The 26,196-nt window shown below is 37.2% G+C and overlaps 1 protein-coding gene across 1 annotated transcript in view; it reads right to left on the bottom strand.

Annotated features, from left to right (window-relative positions):
• Positions 1-1,225: 1,225 nt before the first annotated feature.
• Positions 1,226-26,196, bottom strand: part of si:dkey-121b10.7 (heparan sulfate glucosamine 3-O-sulfotransferase 6) — a 36,786-nt gene continuing 11,815 nt past the window's right edge. Inside the window, exon 2 of the mRNA XM_056456494.1 lies at positions 1,226-2,140. Coding sequence (XP_056312469.1) covers positions 1,522-2,140 — 619 coding nt within the window. The 3' untranslated portion in view covers positions 1,226-1,521. The remainder of the gene's footprint in view (positions 2,141-26,196) is intronic.

Below are 26,196 nucleotides of genomic sequence, written 5' to 3'. Positions count from 1 at the left end.
TTGAATATGAGGTGGTACATCTCGAGGAGTTAATCCTAATAAAATTAATTCAAATTCTATGCTTTCAAAAATCAGTAATCTGAACACAAGGTAACAGATAATAGGAATAGGAATACTATATAATAGTAAAATAGAGCTACAGGGGGTTCCCTGGTTGAGGGATCTTTAATACATGAGCTACTTTACTGAATTAGAAGGAATTACAACTAAGATAACATTTACCCAACAACATACTAAAAACTTTTTTTTTCATTTGTGTTTTGTTGTTTTAAGGATGTTATGTAATTTGTGATTTGTTTTCTTTTGTTATTATTGTGTAATTGCGATACACAGTGAGACCCCCTTGAAAATGAGATGGTGATCTCAAGGAGTTAATCCTACTAAAACAAATTAAAATATAGTTTAAAAAACATCGTTGTTTACCAACCTCACGGCAATTCGTAACTTTTTGATTTAGTGGCTATATCGTATGTATTCGTACGATTTAGCACGATTTGCTCATCCCCCAATGACAGTTGGGTGTAGGGGTGCGGTTAGGTGCCACGCCTCCTTTTTAAAATCGTACAATTTCGTTCGACTGAAGACAACTAAAAACAATGAAACCCAATTTTATTCTATAGTAAGGTTTTCGTAACGTTTTCATTATGGAGTTTAAGAATTAAAAGGCTGTTTATTATTTGTTTACTTGATGCTGTTTATTAAAAAATGAAAATATTTTATGAGCTTTGGCCTTTTGAATTTGGGGGTGTGAAAACACAAATAATTTCCATTGGTTTTAAAGTATAGTAACTCACTTTGTCAGGTTATTTAAATTTATTGTTGGAGGCAGGTATCTGATGTTTGGGAAACACTCATATAAGACAATTCCAGCTAATTATTATAGAATAATTAGCAGAAAAGTTTGCAGAATTGCACATGTTTGTGCAGAATATATGTGAAATTGGTCCACTAATCAGTTTAGTTGTCCGGTCACATCATCTGCTGAGGCAAAATCATACACTCAGTGGAATTACGTTTTCTGTTTGTTCAAACTGCTTATTTAAAATGAGCTGCAACAACACGATTTTTGAGGTTTATTTGGGACAATTTAATCGTTTCATGTTTAATCAACTTAAATTTGTACAAAAAAAAACAAACAAAAAAACTAATAATTTAAGCTGAACGCAGATCGATTGTGTGGAACCCAGCATTTTTTTACAGTGCATGATTTTTTAATGTGAACCAATCGAGTTATTCCAAATTTTGCATGTCCTTTTTTATCATATTAAAATGTAAACGAACACACACGTTTTTATGCACATCTGTAGAATTGATGCAGTTCTTGGCGTTCCCATTCCAAGCTTTGTTTAAAGCAATATCCTAAAATGTACATGAAAAATGGGTGGATGGAAATATAGCTTATATCATACTGTGCCAGAACACACAATACACATCATGATCTCTTACTGTACACACCAAACCAGGATTGAAGATACTGAAAATCAATAGTCAATTTCATTTTTCGAAAGCGTTCATTTTTCTTCAGTCCCAGCCAAAGTCATGTCCGGTCATCTGATAGAACTTCATGTTGAACGGCCTGTAGAAATCCCTGAGTCTCTGCAGGACACCCGGCGGGATCTGTGGATGCGCTCTGCCTTTTGATTTCCCCAGACAGCGCGGCCTGCTGCTTCCCTCTGGCTTCTTCAGGCAGGGAAAGCCTTTAGTCTGATTAAAGTAGAAATGCTTATTGCTTACCACCCGTTTGAGGCCTAGAAAGTCCTGCACACGTCCCATTTCGCCTGCCGGGTCTGTTACCAGCCTCTCGCCGCTTACAAAGAGGAATTGTGCAAGGGGAAAATATCTAAGCCAGTTGTCCAGGTGTTTGGCGTAGATGCCGATCCGCACGGCGCTCCAGGACGTGTCGATCAGCCCTGTACTGGAGTTCTTGAAGACCAGGCTCTGGAAGGACGGCAGGCCGGGGTTTTTGCTCAGGGTTTGGGTGTAGTCGGACACGGCCCGTGTTACAGGGTCTCGCACCACAACGATGAGCTTGGTGCCGCGGCTCATGGAGAAAACTCGCGCCGGGGCCTCATGGGTGATGAAGTAGCTGGGCGTTTTCTCCATGGTGATCTGGCCGTCTAACGTACGAGGCATTAGATTCCTGAAAGACAAGGTCACAGTTGGTCATAATGAAGTGTGGTCTGTGTTTACTATGACTTGACATATTAAAATGTAAGTAATGCACAGAAATTTAGCCCATAATTGAATCTGTTTATTTCCTTATGTAAATGTGTGTGCCATTCAGTTATTAATTTCAGTAATATTATTAACTAATATGCACATTTTATGGGATCTATTTACAATACACTCCCTGACTAAAGTCTTGTGGCCTCTCCAAGTTTTAGGAACAGCAAATAATAACTTGACTTCTAGCTGATCATCTGATATCAGAAGTGGTTAATATGAAAGGCAAATGCCTTTAGATTACACTTATTTTACCAGAATAAAATATGATCATGCCTTGATTTTTACTTATTTAATTAGGACAGTAAGGTCTGACTTTGCTGAGACAAAAGTCTTGTCACTTAATAGAAATAATGTCCAGTATAGATTATAAAGTCATGCTGCAGTGGAAAAAGAATGAATATTGTGTCTGACTTCCATGAGCTTAGAGGACTGCATCCATACATCTCTGCAATGACTCAAATCACTTCAAGAGTTCACACTCAGCTCACGATTTATACAAAGCTTGTTTGGCGTGCTGTCCCGGGAGAGAGCCCTGAGCTCAAGGGATCCTCGAGCCCAGGGCTCCCTCCTTTCACAGGGCGAGGGGAGACTGAGCTCAGGTCGATCTGAAACTCCCCCGCTGCTGAGGCCAAGGTGAACTTCCTGAGAGTAAGACATTAGAAAAAAGATTTAGGCTTATTTTATCTATAATATAGAGCACATTTGGATGGTGGGAGGAAACCGGGGAACCCGGGGGAAACCCACGCGGACACGGGGAGAACAATCAAACTCCGTACAGGAACACCAGATGGCTCAGTGAAGACCCAACGCCATTGGTATTCTTGCTGTGAGGCAACAGTGCTAGTCACTGGGCCACCATGCCGCCCATTCTGGATAAAGGTGGAAGAAGGGGAGGAGGGGGGTTTCTTCCAGACGAAGATAGTTGTAGAGAGGAAATGAGGATATATATAGTGACTTGGAATCCTTTGATCGGAGGATCATGATTAGTTAATGTGGACCAGCTGGGTCAATAATGAGCACATGCTCCTCTCGAAATTAGTTTAAAATTAAACTTCACTTAATTCATTAATAAAGCCATCTGGAATAGTTCCTGCAGGACTCCCAGAGGTCATCAAGATTCTTTGGATTCATCTTCAATGCCTCCTCTTTCATCTTACTCCAGACATGCTCAATAATGTTCATGTCTGGTAACTGGGCTGGCCAATCCTGGAGCACATTGACCTTCTTTGTCTTCAGGAACTTTAATGTGGAGGCTGAAGTATGAGAAGGAGTGCTATCCTGCTGAAGAATTTGCCCTCTCCTGTGGTTTGTAATGTAATAGGCAGCACAAATGTCTTGATACCTCAGGCTGTTGATGTTGCCATCCACTCTGCAGATCTCTCGCACGCCCCCATACTGAATGTAACCCCAAACCATGATTTTTACTTCACCAAACTTGACTGATTGAGAATCTTGGGTCCATGCAGGTTAAAATAGGTCTTCTGCAGTATGATTGGTGAATTGGATGAACTAAAATTGACGGTACTGTATGTTTGTGTGTATGAGTGTTTTCCAGTACTGGGTTGCTGCTGGAAGGGCATCCGTCGTGTAAAACATATGCTGGAATAGTTGGTGTTTATTCAACTGTGGTGACTCCTGATAAATAAGGGACTAAGCCAAAGGAAAATTAATGAATAAGTATATGTCCAAAAGTTTTCAAGAATTTTCCAAATAATTTATTGGAAAAATACAATCATGAAAATACAGGATGAACTGTCCCTTTATGGAGCCAAAGTTTCATTATAATTTGGGCAAAAATCATAATTATGTTGGATTTATGAACAACGTCTGCCTTTGGAATGAAGCTAAACATGTCTACATGACAGTTTACACTACCGGTCAAAAGTTTGGGGTCAGTAGGATTTTTAAATGCTCTAAAATAAACTTCTCCTGCTCACCAAAGCTGCATTTATGTTATCAAAAATACAGTACAAATGGTAAAATGAAGAAATGTTATTGCACTATAAAATAACTGTTCAAAAGTAGTGTATAATTTAATTAAATAATTTATTCCAGTGATTTCATTGAGGAATTTTCAGCTTTTTCCAGAGTCGCATGATCCTTCAGAAATCACTCTATTATTAATTATTATTATTAATTATTAATTATTAATTATTATTATTATTATTATTATTATTATTATTATTATTATTATTATTAATGGTAGTAGTAATAAAAGCAATAATGATTGGAGTAATAATTTCATTTGAAACTACATACAATAAGTAATAAATAAATATTTAATAAATAAGCATTTAACAATTAAATTTTTTTTACATTTAATAAATGCTGCCTTGATGAAATTAAAATTAATAAAATAAATTAATTAATTAAAATTAATAATTGAAAAAAAAATCCCCGAACTATTGACCAGTAGTGTAGGTGTCTATACCTACAGTACGTCATCCAAGCAAATTATTAATTTCAAAAATCCTAATTATCAATAATAAACTAAAAAGGCAGGAACGTTTATTAAAACTGACTCTGGAGACCTGGTGATTTTCAGTATCTCAGAGGATGAAGCCGTCACATGTGTTTTGCGTTTCAGTTCATTAAGACGAAAGATGTTCGTTTTACTATCAAATATAAAAAACAAGAATTTCTCTGATGAGGTCAGTGTTGAATTACTCGCTCCATCCTGACTAATGCAAAGCGTAAAGTGTCGTTAAATAAGCATTAAAGCAGAGTTTATTAAAAAGAGTCCTTGAGAAATAAACGTCAGCCAGAAGGGAGTTGGTGAGGAGAAGAAAGAAAAACATGAAATCATAACAGCTCTCAGCAGTCATTTCCTCATCCCAGAGTATCTGTCAGGAGAGTCAGGATTTCACCAACATACTGTGTGTGCTGATTTGGGGTCAGTTTTAGTGAGATTCTCATTTTAAAGATGAGGTAGCAAAGAATTCTGACTCAGGTTTGGCATAAAGCTGGCACAGCAGGCACTGTAATACATGTGGATGAAACATGACCCAGGTTTGGAAGAGGTGGCACCGTCTTTAAGGTGGCACACAAGACTTGGCCAGATATCAAATGTAATATTTGGACCGGATGTTTATATGTGGGCCAGGTAAGTTTGGTCTATCCTGACCCACTTTTAAAATACATTTAAATTATTTTTGAGTAAGAAAAAATAAATTCTGCCAATCAGAACGCTTCGGGAAAATGTGTGGCCATAAAGCGAAATGCTTCATGGTTTTTTTAAATTCATTGCAGTCATGACACACCAACATACCTGTCCCAGTTCAGGCCCAGTTATGGGTTATTAACTTGGCTGAGACTATGGTCCATGTTTGGCCCTTGTATGGATGCCAGACTTGGTGCAATCAAGTAGCGTAATTCACTGTGGCATGTGGGCCAAGCAAAAGCTGATTGTGTGGGCCAGATCTGAGCCAGAGAAATGTTGCTATGTGGGGAAGATAATGGGTCCAGTAAATGGAAGCAGATCTTCAATCAGCACAGAAGATTTGGCTTTCTTATAAAGCAGGATGAACACACTGTTATTTATTTAACCCAATGGTTGAGTTTAAAATATTTGGTGCTTTGTTGGGTTATTTTGACCCTTTTGGGGTTATTTATTTAATAACCCATCTAGTTGGGTAAAATTTTTTGAATTTCAACAGTCAACAGATTTAACTGACACAGAATAATAATAAAATATAAAGTTTATTTAAGGTCTAATTCAATAATATATATATATTTTTTTATCAAATTACCTCCCCGTGTCATGTTTTTATCTCTATTTCACCAGCCCTTTTAATTATTGATGACAACGTGCACTTCAGCCCATCTATATAAAACAGATAAAACGCTTACTCTACCTCCCGTGTTTACTTCTACAGTTTTTTTCTGGAGGAACAATACACATATTTGGAGAGGGGCCTGGATGCAGACCTGGTGCAGTGCAATCTGTACTGCATGCAATGCTTTTTAATGGGCTCACTAACCACACCCCTAACCCTACCCTCACAGTGACGTCACTAACTCCGTTGAGTGCATTGTGTCTGACATTGCATCGCTGAGTAATGCAATCTCAGCTTGCATCATAAAGGCTGCATCCAGATACTATTGCATATTTGAAATTTCGGCCATCATGCTTGCCTTTAGGACCCAGCGAAGACATCAACCCGGTGTCTCATCCAGCCTTGGTTTGGGTATGTTGCCTTTTAATAAAAGCACTGTCATTTCGCTAGGAAACCATATTGTAATAGCAGTACTAGTAATAGTAGCAATAGTAATACCAGAATAGAAAAAATAACATTTAATCAAAATAACCCAATGCACTGGTTTAAATTTTAACCCAATGCATTGGGTTAAAATAACCCACTATTGGGATGATGCTATATAACCTATGGGGTTATATGTTGGGATATTTCTAACCCAACTATTTTAACTGTGTACTTAGATTTTTTGTCTTGTGTGTAGTCTGGGTGGCACCGTGGCTCAGTGGTTAGCACTGTTGCCTCACAGCAAGAAGGCCACTGGTTCGAGTCCCGGCTGGGTCAGTTGGCATTTCTGTAAAGAAGTTCTCCCCGTGTTGGCATGGGTTTCCTCCAGGAGCTCCAGTTTTCCACACAGTCCAAACACATGCGCTATAGGTGAATTGAATAAACTAAATTGGCTGTAGTATATGAGCATGTGTGTGTGCGTGTGTGAATGAGTGTGTATGGGTGTTTCCCAGTACTGGGTTGCAGCTGGAAGGGTATCCGCTGCATAAAACATATGCTGGAATAGTTGGCGGTTCATTCCGCTGTGGCGACCCCTGATAAATAAGGAAATAAGCCGAAGGAAAAGGAATGAGGTAAAGTAAGAGACTGAAACTGGTTTGGAACAAGTAATGGGTGAGTAAATAGTGAGTACATTTTCATTTTTGGGGGAACTGTCCCTTTAAGGATGCTTTCCTGATGCATTACATAAACACAAACCTCTTAATTAGCCTCAACAATGTCACGGCTAATGTCAATGTTGTCATTCTCACCCTATGACTAAAGGGCAAGTGCTGTTTGGCTGTGTACACATGGCTAAGTGCATGTTTTATTCAGAGTAATCAAGCTAATGGAAGCTAATGGCATCGGCTGCGTCCACTGACATTATGTTACTGAGGTAAAGTTAGTTTTATATTCACACATTCAGACTTTCTCCTTAATAATATAGTTTCACAAAAATATTCTTTGCTACTTCTAAAATAGGGAAATCATATTAGCATCTAATGGCTAACAAAGTACAGTATTGTCACAGTCAATTAAATAGTGCTAATGTTGTTTTTAAATCATACTATCATACATACACATGTGATTTCAGACTAAATATTCAAAGTAGCATGATTAACAATATAGACACCGTGTCACAAATTGTCAAAAATGAACGAATGTCAAATAATAAACCAACTTTACCTCATGTTTACACTGAGGAGAGCAATTAGCTGAAAACGGCTAATCAGCGAATAGTTTTAGCGTTTCTCAGTTCTCGGTTCAGCGCTCATATATGATCTCCAGATCCAAATCAACATGGAAAGATGAAGTGCAGGTTTACGAATGACGTCTGATCTCCAGCCAGTTTTTTTTTGTTTATCGCAACAGCTGCTGTTACCTGTGCGGATGTTAGCATGCGTGCTGTTTGTTTTGATCACACCTAGCGTAGCAGTAGTGGTTAGCATCTGGGGCTGGGAATGTGAGCCTGCAGTACAAATAAGTTTATCAGCTCACAACCTGGCAACAATTTATTTGTGTTTTTCACCAGCACAGAAGGCAGAGCTGCGGGTGGCCTGCTGCAAAAATAACCTCCAGAAATATCCACAAGCTCAATAAATGCACCACTCAGTCAGTACTGGTTTGAACATGGTAAATAATTAGTTCACCCCAAAATTGTCATCATTTAATCATTGTTTGCTCATTACTAAGCTCAAAATCTCATTGCGTTTTTTTTTTTTTTAGATTATTTAGTGGCAGCATGGTGGCTCAGTGGTTAGCACTGTCGCCTCACAGCAAAAAGGTCATTGGTTTGAGTCCTGGCTGGGTTAGTAGGCATTTCTGTGTAGAGTTTGCATGTTCTCCCTGTGTTGACGTGGGTTTCCTCCAGGTGCTCCGGTTTCCCCCACAGTCCAAACACATGCGCTATAGGTGAACTGAACTAAATTGGCTGTAGTGTATGAGTGTGTGTGTGAATGTGAAAGTGAATGGGTGTTTCCCTGGACTGGGTTGCAGCTGGAAGGGCATCCGCTGCGTTAATCATATGCTGGATAAGTTGGTGGTGACTACTGATGAATAACAGGACTAAGCCGAATGAATGAGTGAAGGGACTTCGCCGTAGTCCCTTATTTATTAGGGGTCACCACAGCGGAATGAACCGCCAACTATTCCCGCATATGTATTATGCAGCGGATGCTCTTCCAGCTGCAACTCAGTACTGTGAAACACCCATATACTCTCACATACACACACTAAAAAAGAAAAGACAAAGATTTGTTTTGGTAGTGAAACTAACCAAAATGTTCCTGAGAAAAGGCTAGCAAAAGTGAATGTTTTGACACTGGCCATCATCGCACCGATCTACTGACTGACTGAGCGCCACTGTTTGCTTTGGGTTTCTGTGGGTTCCTTTTACAAATATCCAAACGCACTTCAGATCCAAAAACATGTTGAACTAAGAAAGAGACACAATAAACAGAGTGTGGAAAGTCATGGCTGATTACCCACACATATATGCACACACTCAGATATATGCACACACAGACATGCACACCTAATCACATGCACAGTCACACACAAAAACATACACATATACACTCACTGGCCACTTTATTAGGTACACCTGTTCAACTGCTCATTAACGCAAATTTCTAATCAGCCAATAACATGGCAGCAACTCAATGCTTTTAGGCATGTAGACATGGTCAGGACGATCAGCTGCAGTACAAATCGAGCATCTGTATGGGGAAGAAAGGTGATTTAGGTGACTTTGAATGTGGAATGGTTGTTAGTGCCAGACGGGCTGGTCTGAGTGTTTCAGAAACTGCTGATCTACTGGGATTTTCATGCACAACCATCTCTAGGGTTTACAGAGAATGGTCCAAAAAAAGTAAATATCCAATGAGGGTCAGAGTTTGGCATTAACAGCATAAAAGCATGGATCCAGGCTGCCTTGTATCAGCAGTACAGGTTGCTGGTGGTGCTGTAATGGTGTGTGGGATATTTTCTTGGCACACTTTGGGCCCATTAGTACCATTGAGCATCGTGTCAACACCACAGCCTACCTGGGTATTGTTGCTGACCATGTCCATCCCTTTATGACCACTGTGTACTCATCTTCTGATGGCTACTTCCAGCAGGATAACTCACCATGTCATAAAGCAGGAACCATCTCAGACTGGTTTCTTGAACATGACAATGAGTTCACTGTATTCAAATGGCCTCCACAGTAACCAGATCTCAATCCAATAGAGCACCTTTGGGATGTGGTGGAATGGGAGATTCGCATCATGGATGTTCAGCCGACAAATCTGCAGCAACTGCGTGATGCTATCATATCAATATGGACCGAAATCCTGAGGAATATTTCCAGTATCTTGTTGAATCTATGGCACCAAGGATTAAGGCAGTTCTGAAGGCAAAAGGGGGTCCAACCTGGTACTAGTAAGGTGTACCTAATAAAGTGGCCAGTGAGTGAATACACATTACAATACAAACATACACACACACAGACATAGGCACACACATAAGAACAAGCACAGGCCCATACACAAACACACATACACATGCATGCACACACACAATGCAGACACACATTTAAACACAAAATCACACACAAACACAAGCACAGGCAGACAAACAAACACACACAAACACATATATTTACACAATCAAACAAGCACAGGGCACACACACAAATACAAACACACACACAGCTCAGGATCTCCATGATCAGAGTTTGAGCTCCAGACTGAGTGTCTATGTGTGTGTGTGTGTGTGAGTGTGTGTGTGTGTGTGTGTGTGTGTGTGTGTGTGTGTGTGTGCGTGCGTGTGTTGGGCCGCAGTGACCCAGGATGTTCCTGCATGATCTCTGCCACATCTGGCATCAATGAGGCTCATCAGGATCCGCTTCCTATTAAGAGCTCAACACAGGCCTGAAAACAGCTCCAGAAATGACCTTCAGCTTACAGTAACACACATCTCACATCTTATTTTCATCCAAGCACACAGCACAGTTCAAAGAAAACTAAATTGCCCTGCTCTGAATATCTTTATTATTTTTCTAATATTTCCTAAGTCATGTTTAACAAATCAAGTTAATATTTTATAGATTTTCTTCTGGAGAATTATTATTATTATTACTTGATTGGCTTGAAAATAAAGCAGTTTTATTTTTTGAAGGTCAATTTTAGAAGCCTAACTTGCCTAGTTAACCTAATTAACCTAGTTAATGCAATTCGTAAAAATGCAGTACGTAAGCACGTGCAAAATGTCCTGTACATACAAAGAGTTTTGAAATTAATTTAAACAATTGTCTCATTATTCTGGAATTTAGCAAATGTAAATCATTTAGATAATCCTAATGGACCTAAAATAGTGAACGTTTAGTATGATTTACCATCAGACATTTTTTTTAAATGGTTACGTTCCTTTGTTTAGAGTGTATGTAAACTTCTGGTTTCAACTGAACACTCAAAAAATGATTATCACTTATTTACAAATCCCTTAAAAAACCGAAAGTCAGATTTTCATTATATGTCCCTTTCAAACTTAATATACTGTGGAGGTCAATGGTTGTTTTTTCCCCCTCAACATTCTTCAGAGTATCTTCCTTTGTGTTCAAAAGAAAGAAAGATGCCTATGTCTGAACTACCCCTTTAAGCACCGAAAAGTCCGATTTTCATTACATTTCCCATCTAAATGAGTCATAACCAAGCACGTGCAAAATGTCCTGTACATACAAAGAGTTTTGGCAGTTGTTGTGTCTGAGTGAGAAAAGAATTGATGAAAATTGAGAGATGTAGTCATTGAATGCATTTTGTGCCGAAACAATGATAACTGATCCTCAGTTTAGCCCACATTGACTTCTGTTGTGCTCACTGTGTCAAGAGATTTGCAAAAGTGACCTTAGTATTAACAAATGTGTCCTAGCGTCTGTAAAAACCTGTAATCTGGGGTTGTCACAGGGCAATGATCCGCCAATTTATCCAGCATATGTTTTACGGAGCGGATGCTCTTCCAGCTGCAACCCATCACTGGGAAACACCCATACATTCTCATTCGTTTCTCATTCACAATTTAGCCTACCCAATTCAACTGTACCACATGTCTTTGGATTTATGTGGAAAACCGGAGCATGAACGTGGGGAGAACATGCAAACTCCACACAAAAATGCCAACTGACCCATCCGAGGCTCGAACCGGCGACCTTCTTGCTATGAGGTGAAATTCCTACCCACTGCGCCCCCCAGAATGTTAATATGAACAAATAAAAAGTCTAGAACCTCAGGAAAGCTTCAGTCTTGAGCCCCAGGCAAGCATTAAACACACACACACACACACAGCAGTCAGTCAGACACACATCAGTGAGGACACAGGCTTGTCATTACAGCAAATGGGAGCTTCTAGAAACTGTGGGAAGCAATTAAAGTCTGCTGGAAATAACAAGTGTAACTCCATAAAACTGCCGAAACATGTCAACAGACAGAAAACAAGAGACAGCACTACTTGAGGACAGAAAAACATCACAAAGGAGAACGTCTCAGTTGTTTCTCCTACATTTCAATTAGACTAAACAGAGATTTCCTCTCAGAGCCGTACAGTATTCTAGCAGAGATGAACAACCCATAGCAAGAAAGGTGTCTTATCATTTGATGATGGCTGCATGCATTATCCATAGATGTGTTGACTGTTTATAGCCTATAACTTACTATAATAGATTTGTTTTGTTGTTTTACAGATACAGTTAAAACTACAAGTTTACGTACACTGTATAAAAAGGCACATAACCATTTAAAAAAAGTCAAATGTTAATGTGAGCAAACGTTTTCTCTTTTAGGTAATTCAGGATTATCAAAATCATTTCTGTTCTGCCTAATAGCAGAATAATGAGAGAGAAATTTTTTGAGAAATTGTTACAACTTTTCTTGAAAGTCAAAAGTTTACATACAATAAGATTATTATGCCTCTGAAAAAGCTCAGATGATGGTGTCAAGGTTTTGGAGGTTTCTGATTGGCTAATTGACAACATTTGAGTTAATTGGAGGCAGAACTGTGGAATATTATTTAAGGAAAACCTCAAACACACTGCTTCCTTGTGTGACAACATGGGAAAGCCAGATTCAACAAAAAAGCCAGATTACAATTTGCTAAATTACACTGGGAAAAAGACTCATTTTTTGAGACATGTCCTGTGGTCTGATGGAACTACTGTTCGGCCATAATGACCAGTGTTACATTTGGAGGACAAAGGGGAAAGCTTACAAGCCTAGGAACACCATCCCAACTGTGAAGTATGGGGGCGGCAGCATCATGTTGTGGGGCTGATTTGCTACAGGAGGGACTGGTCCACTTCACAGCACAGATGGCATCATGAAGAAAAGAACATTATGTTGAAATACTGAAGCAACATCTCAAGACATCAGCCAGGAAATTAAACTTGGCCACAAATGGGTCTTCCAAACAGACCATGACCCTGAGCATACTGTCAAATCAGTTCAAATGTGCTTCAAGGACAACAGAGTGAATGTTTTGGAGTGGCCATCACAAAGCCCTGAACTCAATCCTATAGAAAATTAGTGGGCAGAGTTGAAAAAGCTTGTGCGAGCAAGACACCAATTCTGTCAGGAGGAATGACTTCAAACTATTGTGAGAAGCTTGTGAAAGGATACCCAAAACGTTTGACCAAAGTTACACAGTTTAAAAGCAAAGCTAAAAAAAATACCAAGGAAATGTATGTAAACTTTTGACTGTCTAGAAATTAATTTAAACAATTCTCTCATTATTCTGGCATTTAGCAAATGTAAATCATTTAGGTAATCCTAATGGACCTAAAATAGTAAACGTTTAGTATGATTTACCATCAGACATTTTTAAAAAAATGATTACGTTCCTTTGTTTAGAGCAGGGGTGTCCACACTCTGTCCTGGAGGGCCGGTGTCCTGGAGAGTTTAGCTCCAACCCTAATCAAACACACCTGAACCAACTAATCAAGCTCTTACCAGGTGTACTAAAAACTTCCAGGCTGGTGTGTTGAAGCAAGCTGGAGCTAAAGTCAGCAGGACACCGGCCCTCCAGGACCGACTTTGGACACCCCTGGTTTAGAGTGTATGTAAACTTCTGGTTTCAACTGAACACTCAAAAAATGATTATCACTTATTTACGAATCCCTTTAAAAACCGAAAGTCAGATTTTCATTATATGTCCCTTTCAAACTTAATATACTATGGAGGTCAATGGTTGTTTTTCCCCCCTCAACATTCTTCAGAGTATCTTCCTTTGTGTTCAAAAGAAAGAAAGATGCCTATGCCTGAACTATCCCTTTAAGCACCGAAAAGTCAGATTTTCATTACATTTCCCATCTAAATGAGTCATAACCAAGCTCTCGGTTATAGGTTATAAAAAAAAAAAAAGATAATTGTAAAAAAATGTCCTGCCTGAGCTCTACATGTGTGGCACAGCAGGGAAGCAGAGGTCAGAGAGAAACCCTCATTTAAATACACACATCCTCCACTGAGAGACGGAAGTCCCGCATTAACAGGAAACAGACAACGTTCAGGCATTACCGACCTGCGTGCGTGTGTGCGTGTGTGTGTGTGTGTGTGTGTGTGAGTGTGAGTGTGAGAGAGAGAGAGAGAGAGAGAGAGAGAGAGAGAGAGAGAGAGAGAGAGAGAGAGAGACCCTCTCAGTATCATGTGGGAAAATCAGCAGTGCTGCAGTGATTGTGTGTGTTTGCGTGGGTTTATCTGTGAAGCGGCAGCCGGATGAACACACCCAAAGATGAACCCACAACAGCAGAGAAACAGACAACTACACACACGCACACACACTTAAAGCTAGACACCAGCTTCCTCTTGATTTCTAATGGCTGTTGATTTAATCTTATCAGCTGGATCAAATCTGCAATGAGGAGGCCAAATTAAAAGAATGAGCAGCAACAATTGCCAAAATTGCCAAAAAAATTGCCAAATTTGTTTTGTAATTACTTAAATAATTAAAGCACTTTTCTGGTACTTTTATTGAATTATTTGATTTAGCAGACAGTCTTAATAATTGTGTTATTAATTAATCAACAATTCAACAAAAAATTGCATTAAATAAATAAATAAGTTAATTTGGAAATACATAAATCAATATTCAAAATTATTTGATCTTAATACTGTAATAATTTCTAGAAACTTGCATTTTTTAATTAATTATTTTCAAGTTACTATGTAAAGTAATATTCAAATATTATACAATTAAATTTTTTACAATTTATTTTAAATTATATAATGATTAAAAATAAAAAAATATGATATATATATAAGTGATAATAGGCGTCACAGTGGAGCAGTGGGTAGCACAATCGCCTCACAGCACGAAGGTCACCGATTCGAGCCCCGGCTGGGTCAGTTGGCATTTCTGTGTGGAGTTTGCATGATCTCCCTGTGTTGGTGTGGGTTTCCTCCAGATGCTCCGGTTTCCCCCCACAGTCCAAAGACATGCACTAAAGGTGAACTGAACAAGCTAAATTGGTCGTAGTGTATGTGTGTGAATGCAAGAGCGTATGAACGTTTTCCAGTGTTGGAAGGGGATCCGCTGCGTAAAACATATGCTGGATAAGTTGGTGGTTCATTCCGTTGTGGCAACCTCTGATTAATAAAGGGACTAAGCCAAAAAGAATATATATATATATATATCCACACGCAGTTGAAGTCAGAATTATTAGCCAGAATTAGTCAGAATTAAGTCAGAATTATTTTATATATATATATATAAAATGATAATAAAAAACGTATTTAATAATAGTTTCAAAAATATAATTTCTTTAAATATTAAAACATTATGTATTTTAAATACACTACTATTAAATAAAATCATTAATCATATTCAAAACACAATTCTTTTATTAATTAATAAAGTTTAATACAGAACATACAGTGCTCAGCATATATAAGTACACCTCTCTCAAATCTCTCTTTTAAATTAATATTTTTAATAGGAAGCTATATAATATTATATTTGTGCATATATATTAGATTAGTCAGTACCGAAGCCAAATCTGGAGCTTATCTAACAAATGAACTAGTACAACCAAATGTATGTTATAGAAAAATATTAAATACAAATTTTTAAATGAGAAAAAAAAAATAATTAATTAAATAAATAAATAAATAATATATATATATATATATATATATATATATATATATATATATATATATATATATATATATATATATATATATATATATATATATATAAAAGAGAAAAATTTAGTTGAAATTTTGTAGGTTGTATTTTTTTGTTGTTGCAATATTAAGCTTTACTGTAATTGTATTATCTTTCAATTTCTGAATATGTTTGTTGACTAAAATATTCTTTAAATAAATAAATCTGTTTAAATGCACCAAAATACATCACCTATATTCACTGAGAAATGGCTTAAAATATTCATTTTCAAAATGGGCTGTACTCAGTTATGCAGAGCACTGTAATAATAATGACAAATCATAAACAAAGAGGTCAATTTAAACAAGAAATGCTCATAATGCAAAGAATGCAACTCTTATATCTCTTGACCTGCATTAAACCACTGAACCCCTGGTAAATCCATCTACAGCCTCCTGATTTCCCTCTCTCTTGAAGCCCCGACAGGATGTGCTTCCTTTTCTTCCAGCTTTTCAATCTGCATCTGAAGCGCCTAATTATCTAATCAGGCTGAAACGGTCAGATTGTGTGTTTGATACTGTGCTCAGATCCGTAACAGGAGCCACGCCATAGATCACTGCTGTTCAGAGAGGCAGCAAAACTGGCCCCCCAAAAACTCATAAACAAACATATAACCAAAATCAGAATCTTTATTGTCATTGCACAAGTTTAATCGAATTAGTTTCAATCCTTCAGTGCAAATCATAATTAAAAAAAAATCCATATAATAAACTAATGCTGCGATCCAATTTGCATACTATCCATCCTAAATAGTATTCGAAAATAGAATTAGTTTGTCCCAAACCATAGTATGTTGAAAAGAGTATGCCAAAGGTTGCCGGATAGTTGACTATTTCCGGTAAAAACTCATGTAGAAGCGTCCATACTCTAATATTGCCCAAAATACATTGCGCATTAGACGTGAATTTGTTTAGAACTACAGACTCGGATAAAAAGTGTAAACAAACTACAAACATGGCTGACAAGTGAGACCAACCGTCAAGTAGAGAGGCTTCGATAAAGTTATTTGAATGACTATTAATTAATATCTAGCCAACTGGAACATATTTAAACTGCGTTTTCTGTGTTTTAATCTGCAACAACAATGTGAACTTATATCAAGATATGTTTAGACATTCACATCTGAATGCATATCTTCTTTTGTGTTTAACAGAAGAAAGAAACTCAAACAGGTTTAACTCAAACAAGTCAAGAGTGAGTAATGGCCCGTTTCCACTGAGTGCTACAGTACGGTACGGGTCACCTTTTTCAGGCGTGCATTTACACTCATTAAAGGGTACCAATGGTGTATAACAGAAAGTTTCAGTCGACGTCATTCTCGCTCGAGGAAATGTCACACATCAATTGAGAAGCACTTCTCGCAAAACAGATGCTTTATACACATAAATACCTGTGTATAAATGTTCATTACTAACCTTTCTATGAACAGGATTTGATTATATCTGCAGATCAATGATGATCAGGGCAAAATAGCCTACTGTAACATCTGTAATTATATAAAATAAATAAATGTAATATATATATATAAACACATACAGACCCTTACAGTCTCTGATAAGTTATCAATTACAGATAAACTACACATAGCATACATTTAGTCCTTATTTGGGTTAAAAACGACACGAAATATAGCCCACAGTCAGAGCAAACCTCTCATCTGCATCTTTAATCTTCAGCAGCACATGTAACCTCCGTCATTCCGAGTTCATAATAGTCCAAAAGATGATAATAGTTAAACATGACAGTTTGTTCATGTTTTAGGTTGCTGGAGGAATGATTTGCTCCTTTGTTTTTTCCGGCTTCTCTTTTGTTTTTTTCGCATGTCAGTCTCACGTTTGTCCATTTCTGAAAAGATCGAGTGTCAGAAGCACTTCAATAATCACGCGCACATTGTTATCATCAGCTCTGAAAGTTTGTTATTTCAAATATAGACGCACACGCGACAGATCGCGAGCTCCCTGGAGAAAGTGAAACCGCTCGCACTTCTAGGTAAAACAAAACAGGACAAGGCAGATTTTGTTCTTTGTGCTGTTCATCAAGACGACGACAAGGTTTGTTTGAGCTCGGGTCAGCCATGGGTCGTTATTATATGTACAGTTGAAGTCAGAATTATAAGCCCCCCTGTTTATTTTTTTCCCCAATTTCTGTTTAACGGAGAGAAGATTTTCTCAACACATTTCTAAACATAATAGTTTTAATAACTCATCTCTAATAACTGATTTATTTATCTTTGCCATGATGACAGTAAATAATATTTGACTAGATATTTTTCAAGACACTTCTATACAGCTTAAAGTGACATTTAAAGGCTTAACTAGGTTAATTAGGTTAACTAGACAGGTTAGAGTAATTAGGCAAGTTAATGTATATCGATGGTTTGTTCTGTATACTATTGAAAAACATATAGCTTAAAGGGGCTAATAATATTGACCTTAAAATGTTTTTTTTTTAAATCAAACTGCTTTTATTCTAGCCAAAATAAAACAAATAAGACTTTCTCCAGAAGAAAAATATTATCAGACATACTATGAAGATTTCCTTGCTCTGTTAAACATTTTTTGGGAAATATTTAAAAAAGAAAACAATCAAAGGGGGGCTAATGATTCTGACGTCAACTGTATATATTATTACTATGTAATGTCTCGGCTGTGTATTTAATAATGGCGGTTCCTTTGTTTTCTTTCTCCTGGCTTGTGTACGCGCTAGTGACGTTTCTCTGTAAACCAATGGCGTTCAGCTGTGCGTCTAGCTCTGCCTTTTGGTACTCTTTTGTCGTGCTAGGTACCTTTTGCAAAGGATACCCAAAAAGTGGTACGGTACGGTTTGTTTTTTGGTACCTTTTGACAGTGGAAACGGCCATAAAAGTGTACCGAAACGTATCGTACTGTACCACTCAGTGTTAACGGACCATAAATGATGCAATATTTCATTTTTAGGTGAACTATCGCTTTAAACATTTCCCAGCTTTTCTTGCAATTGTTCACATAAATAGAAGCATAACAGCTAAACTTCTTAACAAATTTCTAAACAAATTTCTGTTGTCGCCATTTCAGGAAAACCTCCAGCATCAGGATATTACTAAATATCCACAAACGCCTGGCATAAACTCACAGCATATATCTGGCAGGAGGACTCTGGGAAACAAAAAAGCCCTGGCACAGCGCACAATCAATGCACTTCATGTTACAGTATTTGTAATGAATTAACTGAAGCCAAAGAGCGGCATTACGTTAATAAACCAGATGTAAATGTGACCAGATAGCGCCTACGGCTCCTATAGAACTTGCAATGCACATATAAAAGTAAAAACAGATCGCACAATGGAAATCGGCTGAAAAATGCACCGCACAGAATTTAAGTGACTCAATATGGAGTGTGTAGCAGCATAATGAAGCTTTAAGAGGAAACCACATCCCTGGCTTGGTTAGCAGCCCACCGTATGTGCAGATTTAACAGGACTCCAGTCTCTTTGAGCTCGAGAACGACTGCAGCTGGAGGACTGGAGTATAATTAGTGTCTTCAAACACTTTTTTGGGGGCTCTGATTAATCATACTCTTCTTGCTGGAGGAGGAAATAGACTAGTAAATCTTTATTTCAGCAGTGAAAGTGTGTGCATCTCTCCTGAGAAGCCGTGCATCACTGTGTGTGCCACTGTGGGTTGGTGGACAACTCCAGACTAGCCAAAGACTTCTTTCTCTTGGCCTTGACGGTAACTTAGCCACTGAATACCTCAGAGTTGTTTCGCAGGAAATTATTATCTAGCAAACCACATCATAAAGGAGAAAAGGGGGGTAAAATAGATCTGAAGCAAAGCTAAACAAGTTTCTCACAAACCTACGGCAAAGCAAGTTGTGTTTATGAAAGACACTGCCAACACAATACGTGCTAAATTTAATTATTACTTGGCTCTCTGGAATACTTGATTCTGATTGGTCAGTCACAACATTCATTCATTTTCTTTCCGGCTTAGTCCCTTTATTAATATGGGGTGGCCACAGTGGAATGAACCGCCAACTTATCCGGCATATGTTTTACGTAGCTGATGCCCTTCCAGCTGCAACCAATCCCTGGGAAACACCCATACACTCTCATTCACACACATACACTACGGAAAATTTAGCTAACCCAATTCACCTATAGCGCATGTCTAAATATACTTTGTTTTTTGCCAAGACAACCTGGGATGGTAAATATAATCGAGTAAAATGGCAGTGGGCAGGTTATAGAGGTCAAGACAGACATTTTAACACAGAAAAACATATATTTAAAGGAGAATTACTGACTGTAGCATTGTTTTAAGATAAACTAATCTATTCACTTAGTATGTTTCTTAGATATCTGCAAACACATTAGGGTATTGTTATGCTTTAGAGGAGTCAAAACAAAGACTCGGAGATCCTGCATTTAGCTCAAACTCGCGATGATTATAAGCACTGAAATCTATGTTTTCCTCAGGAATATAGATAACACATCTGTCTCTGCTCAGCGCCGCTGACGGTTTCTTCCACACCACTTCCCTCAGACCTGATCAATCAATGGCTAGTTTAATGTTAGAGACCCAGGTCATTTGGGAAATCAAGCACCCTGACTTCAGCAGATTTATAGCTTTCAAATGCACACTCGATGTGGAATGTAAAATGTAAATGTATTCATTAAAATCAGGGACAGGTTTAATGTAAAGTGGGGGAAAATAAGCCTTTAAATGGAGTAAATTGAGTGCATTTTTAACATTATAAATACAAATAAATGAATAAATAATTTAAACCTTTTGTATGGAATACTTTGAGTACTAATACATTTTTCTGAATATTTGTTGGTATTTTATCTATCTATCTATCTATCTATCTATCTATCTATCTATCTATCTATCTATCTATCTATCTATCTATCTATCTATCTATCTATCTATCTATCTATCTATCTATCTATCTATCTATCTATCTATCTATCTATCTAAATAAATATGTCAAATTAAGCCACACATTTGCAATATATTGAGCACTAATGCATTTTAGATGACTGTTTACTGTCATTTTGTCTAATTTAAATTGTAGTTTTAAACTATTAATTCTGTAATAACTTTTAAACAAAATAATAACCCACAAACAGACAAATAAATATTCAGTAAAAATGATACATTTAACTTCTAAAAATAACATAGACATTAAATATAAATTATATAAACAATATTCAGTAGAAATTAAACACTTTACTTGTTCTAAAATAATATAAACAAAAAATAAAAACAATAAATATAAATAATAAATATAAATAATATACAGAAAAATATAAAGAATAAATATAAATTATATATACAATAAATATAAATAATATAAATAATAAATATAAATAATATAAAAAATAAAAATAAATAATATAAACAATAAATATAAATAATATAAAGAACCATATAAAGAATAAATATAAATCATATAAAGAACAAATATAAATAATATAAAGAACAATATAAAGAATAAATATAAATAATATAAAGAACAATATAAACAATAAATATAAATAATATAAAGAATAAATATAAATAATATAAAGAACAATATAAAGAATAAATATAAATAATATAAAAAATAAAAATAAATAATATAAACAATAAATATAAATAATATAAAGAAAAATGTAAAGAATAAATATAAATTATATAAACAATAAATATAAATAATATAAACAAAAATAAAAATAATAAATATAAATATAATAATTGAACAACAGATATTGAGTAAAATGAAACACTTGTTCTAAAATAATATAAATAATAAATATAAAGAATAAATATAAATAATAGAAAAATAAATAAAAACAATAAATATAAATAATATAAACAATACATATAAACAATATAAGCAACAAATATAAATAATATAAATAATAAATAAGTAAAAATTAAACACTTGTTCTAAAATAATATAAATCATGAAAATTAATAATAATATAATATAAATAAACTGTTTAAAATACATTCCTGTGTAAAAACACTAGTTCTGTCTAAGCCAAATATTGGGTAAAAAGTAAACAATCTATATAAATAAATTTAAAAATTATATAAAGGTAAACAAATGAATAAATTATTTACACTTTCTCTGAAAGTCTACTCTTGCTTTAATGATTGAAATGAGTCATTTAAAAATATATAAACAAATATGTAAACAAATAAATACATGATAGAAACTTTCTCTGAAAATCTACACTTGCCATAGGTATCAAAATCTCTTACTTTATTACTCTTACTTTAAGAATAAAACTCAGTCATTTAAAAATATATAAACAAATAAATAAATTATTGACACTTTCTCTGAAAATCTACTCTTGCTTTAGGAATCAGTATCAGTCATTTAAAAATCTCTCTACAGACTTCTAAGAGCCTTCTATGTTACACAACACTCCACAAGCCAACGAGGTGATAAACCCAAGACAAAAAGCAAGCATTATCTCAAAACACAGGTCTTAAAACATAAACCTTTACAGCCGAGCACCTCTGAGCATCATAAAGAACGTCAAGAGCTGAAAGAGGCAGCAGCACTTCGTCAACAAGATTGAATATGCACAGGTTAATTAACCGTCTCCATGCCTAAGTGCACTAAAGTTGGTTAAGGAGGAATCGATAAGCAGCACATCATTGATTGGGAGCTGACTTTTATTCCACAGGGTGATTTATGGAGTCGTGAAAAGGTGCTGCCGGAGTCAGGTAACCTGCAGGAGTGGGGGAGCTACGCAATTAAACAACATGCACATCTTAATCACAGCGTACTAATTCATCAACAATTATTCATTCATTTTACTTCAGCTTAGTTCCTTTATACATCAGGGGTCACCGCAGTGGAATGAACCGCCAACTTATTCTGCATATGTTTTACACAGCGGACACCCTTCCAGCTGCAATGCAGTACTGGGAAACACCCATACACACTCTCACATGCAATACATCACACTCTCATACATTATGGCCAATTTATTCAGTTCACCTATAGCGCATGTGTTTGGACTGTGGGGGAAACCGGAGCACGCAGAGGAAGCCCACGCCAACACAGGGAGAACATGCAATCTCCACACAGAAATGCCAACTGACCCAGCCGGGACTCGAACCAGTGACCTTTTTGCTGTGAGGCGATGATGCTAACCACTGAGCCAATTAAAAAACATAACAATAATAATAATAATAATTAAATACATTTTATAGAGCGAGATTTCAGGTTTTTGTATAAATTATGCAGTGCATAAATGAATTATCACCCTGATTATCCTAAATGTGTCATTAATAGTTTACAATACTATTTTGAATTAATTGAAATGGTTTTAATCAGTTTCAAATAATATTAAGCCTGTTTTTAACACCTTTAGAATATTATTGATATTAATAGAACCATTTTATAATATCAGAGAACTCATTTACAAATATTACATAACTTATGCAGGACAACTTTTTGTATTTTTTATGAATAAAATTAAATATGTTTAGAAAAATCATCCTGTAGTAGATTATTAAAATAAACCTAATTTACACACACAGACACACACACGCTCGCACACGCACGCACGCACACACGCACACACACACGCACACATACACGCACACTTATTCTTTGGAATTTACACCTAAATCTACACTCACCTGCCACTTTATTATGGTCCACCTGTCTAACTGCTCGATAACACAAATTTCTGATCAGACGATCTGCTGCAGTTCAAATTGAGCATCAGAATGGGGAAGAAAGCTGATTTAAGTGACTTTGAATGTGGCATGATTGTTGGTGTCAGACGGGCTGGTCTGAGTATTTTAGAAAATGCTGATCTACTGGGATTTTAATGCACAACCATCTCTAGGGTTTACAGAGAATGGTCCAAAAAAGAGAAAATATCCAGTGAGCGGCAGTTCTGTGAGTGCAAATGCCTTGTTGATGCTAGAGGTCAGAGGAGAATGGCCAGACTGGTTCCAGCTGATAGAAAGGCAACAGTAACTCAAATAACCACTCGTTACAGCCAAGATCTGCAGTAGAGCATCACTGAACACACATCAGGTCCAACCTTGAAGTGGATGGGCTACAGCAGCAGAAGACCACACCGGGTGCCAGTCCTGTCAGCTAAGAACAGGAAACTGAGACTACAATTCGCACAGGTTTACCAAAATTGGACAATAGAAGACTGGAAAAACGCTGCCTGGTCTGTTGAATCTTGATTTCTGCTGCGACATTCAGATGGTAGGGTCAGAATTTGGAATAAACAACATGAAAGCATGGATCCATCCTGCCTTGTATCAACGGTTCAGGCTGCTGGTGGTAGTGTAATTGTGTGGGGGATGTTTTTTTGGCACACTTTGGACCCATTAGCACCAATTGAGCATAGTGTCAACACTACAGCCTACCTGAGTATTGTTGCTGACCATGTTCATCCCTTTATGACCACAGTGTACCCAATCTTGTGATGGCTACTTCCAGCAGGATATTGCGCCATGTCATAAAGTGCGAATCATCTCAGATTGGTTTCTTGAACATGACAATGAGTTCACTGTACTCAAATGGCCTCCACAGTCACCAGAGCTCAATCCAATAGAGCACCTTTGGGATGTGGTGGAACAGGAGATTCACATCATGGATGTGCAGCTGACAAATCTGCAGCAACTGCGTGATGCTATCATATCAATATAGAGCAAAATCTCCAGAATATTTCCAGTACCTTGTTGAATCTATGCCACCAAGTACTAGTAAGGTGTACCTAATAAAGTGGCCGGTGAGTGTACAATCCATATATTGTGTACTAGAAAAGTATTCACGCTAGAAAAATATAAAATACATTAATAAAAATAAAATAATTCACTATATAGTGTATACACAATGCATATACAGGCTACAATGTATCAATCACAATGCGCGATATTTGACAAACAGTACAGTAAAGAGCACCTGGTCACTTCCAGAGCTTGTACTGTAAGTGCGCATGAGTGTGTGTGTTCAGTGCTGATGTGACAGAGCGCTGAGTTTCCAGCTGGCATTATTATTCACAATAGCTCAGCTGTCATCACACATCTGCACACACAAGGCTGATATTGAATTATACTTCACAAAAAGCCGTCCATGGCCAGTCTGTTTACACAAGCCTGTCAGCACACACACACCGAACAACTGAGCGAGGAGGAGAGAAATCATCACACTAACCTCAAACGGACGCGTCTATGATTATTAAAGGAATATTTCAGCCCATAATGAAAACTCTGTCATCATTTGAAACGTCACTCCAAAACCAATACATCCCACATACGCCTCTTGTGTTGAGTAAAAAGTCACAGAATAGTCATTTTAATGTGGAATATTCCTTTAATTATTAATATCCCTTTCATTTCTCTATACACAACAAGACGCTTTCTCACAATCCCTAAATATCTCTGTAAAAAATGCCTTGTGCATGTCTGAGTGTGCCTCACACAGGTGAGTGGGCTTAACAAACCACCTATAGAAAACACTCTCTTTCATCTCTCTATGCAGCAGACACTTTCTTACACTTTAAAGGGCCCATAGTTTACCTCTTTTTTATGATTTAATATTAATATTATGGTTCTTCTGAGTGTGCCAGTTTAGGTTCAGTTTAAAACACAATTCAGATTTTTTTTTTATAATGTGTTAAAAAGTGTCATGTTGGGGGCGTGTCCACAGTTCGCTGATTTAGGGGTGTGTTGCTTCACATGTAAATTAGTTTCGGCTTCCCGCCAACGTAACAAGGGGGCGGGGCCATGAGCTCACCCGCTCTGCATTTGCAACAGAGTCTGACAGGCAGACAGAGAAGGAGCCGGAGTGAAAGGTTCAGCAATCAGTCGTACATGTACGACTCTGACACAGACCAAGCAGAGAGTACAAAATCATTTGTGTCTTTGTACAGTTTTACAGCCAACTGTGTGCTAGTTTCAAGTGCCGAGCTTGTACACAGAAACTAATAACCACGCACACTGAATTAACTTTGACTGAGGCACCGAATGCGCCGCTCGAAGCCGCGACATGGCTTACCAGACACTCTCTGTGGCGTGGCAGAAACATGAAGTGTCCCGAATTGTCGCGCCACGCATTTTTGAATTCTAAACATAGGTTTCTGCAGCGGTCCGCGGCGCCCAGCCGTCGACTTGAGTGTACACTGATAGAAACCTTTGTTTAGAATTCTAAAACGCATGCTAGTTAAGATCACAGGGAGCTTCTGGGATCGCGAGAAATGCAAACAGCTGAAGTATAAGGTAGACTCAATGAGAAGTACACATGTTTGCAAACCTACCTAGAGATACAACCAATAATTCCGATTAGAGCGATAATGTGGAGAATATTGCTCTTGTGTTGAGCTCAATGAGCCTTGCATCTAAAAGTAGAGCTAGCGTGTTCCTTTAGTGATATTGCTTCGACTCACGCTGAAAATGGCGGACGTGAATCAACAAACTGAGGATATGATGACGCGCCTGTCAATCAATATTGGTGGGCGGGGGGACCGCTATCCTACGTCAAGTAGCGGTCGATTTGAAAACAGCTCCAATTGATCCACCGTTTTTTA

Source organism: Danio aesculapii, chromosome 1, assembly GCF_903798145.1.
Source record: "Danio aesculapii chromosome 1, fDanAes4.1, whole genome shotgun sequence".
Classification (NCBI taxonomy): Eukaryota; Metazoa; Chordata; class Actinopteri; order Cypriniformes; family Danionidae; genus Danio; species Danio aesculapii.
The sequence above is the reverse complement of the archived record's forward strand: the minus strand, read 5'-3'. Positions and strand labels throughout refer to the sequence as shown.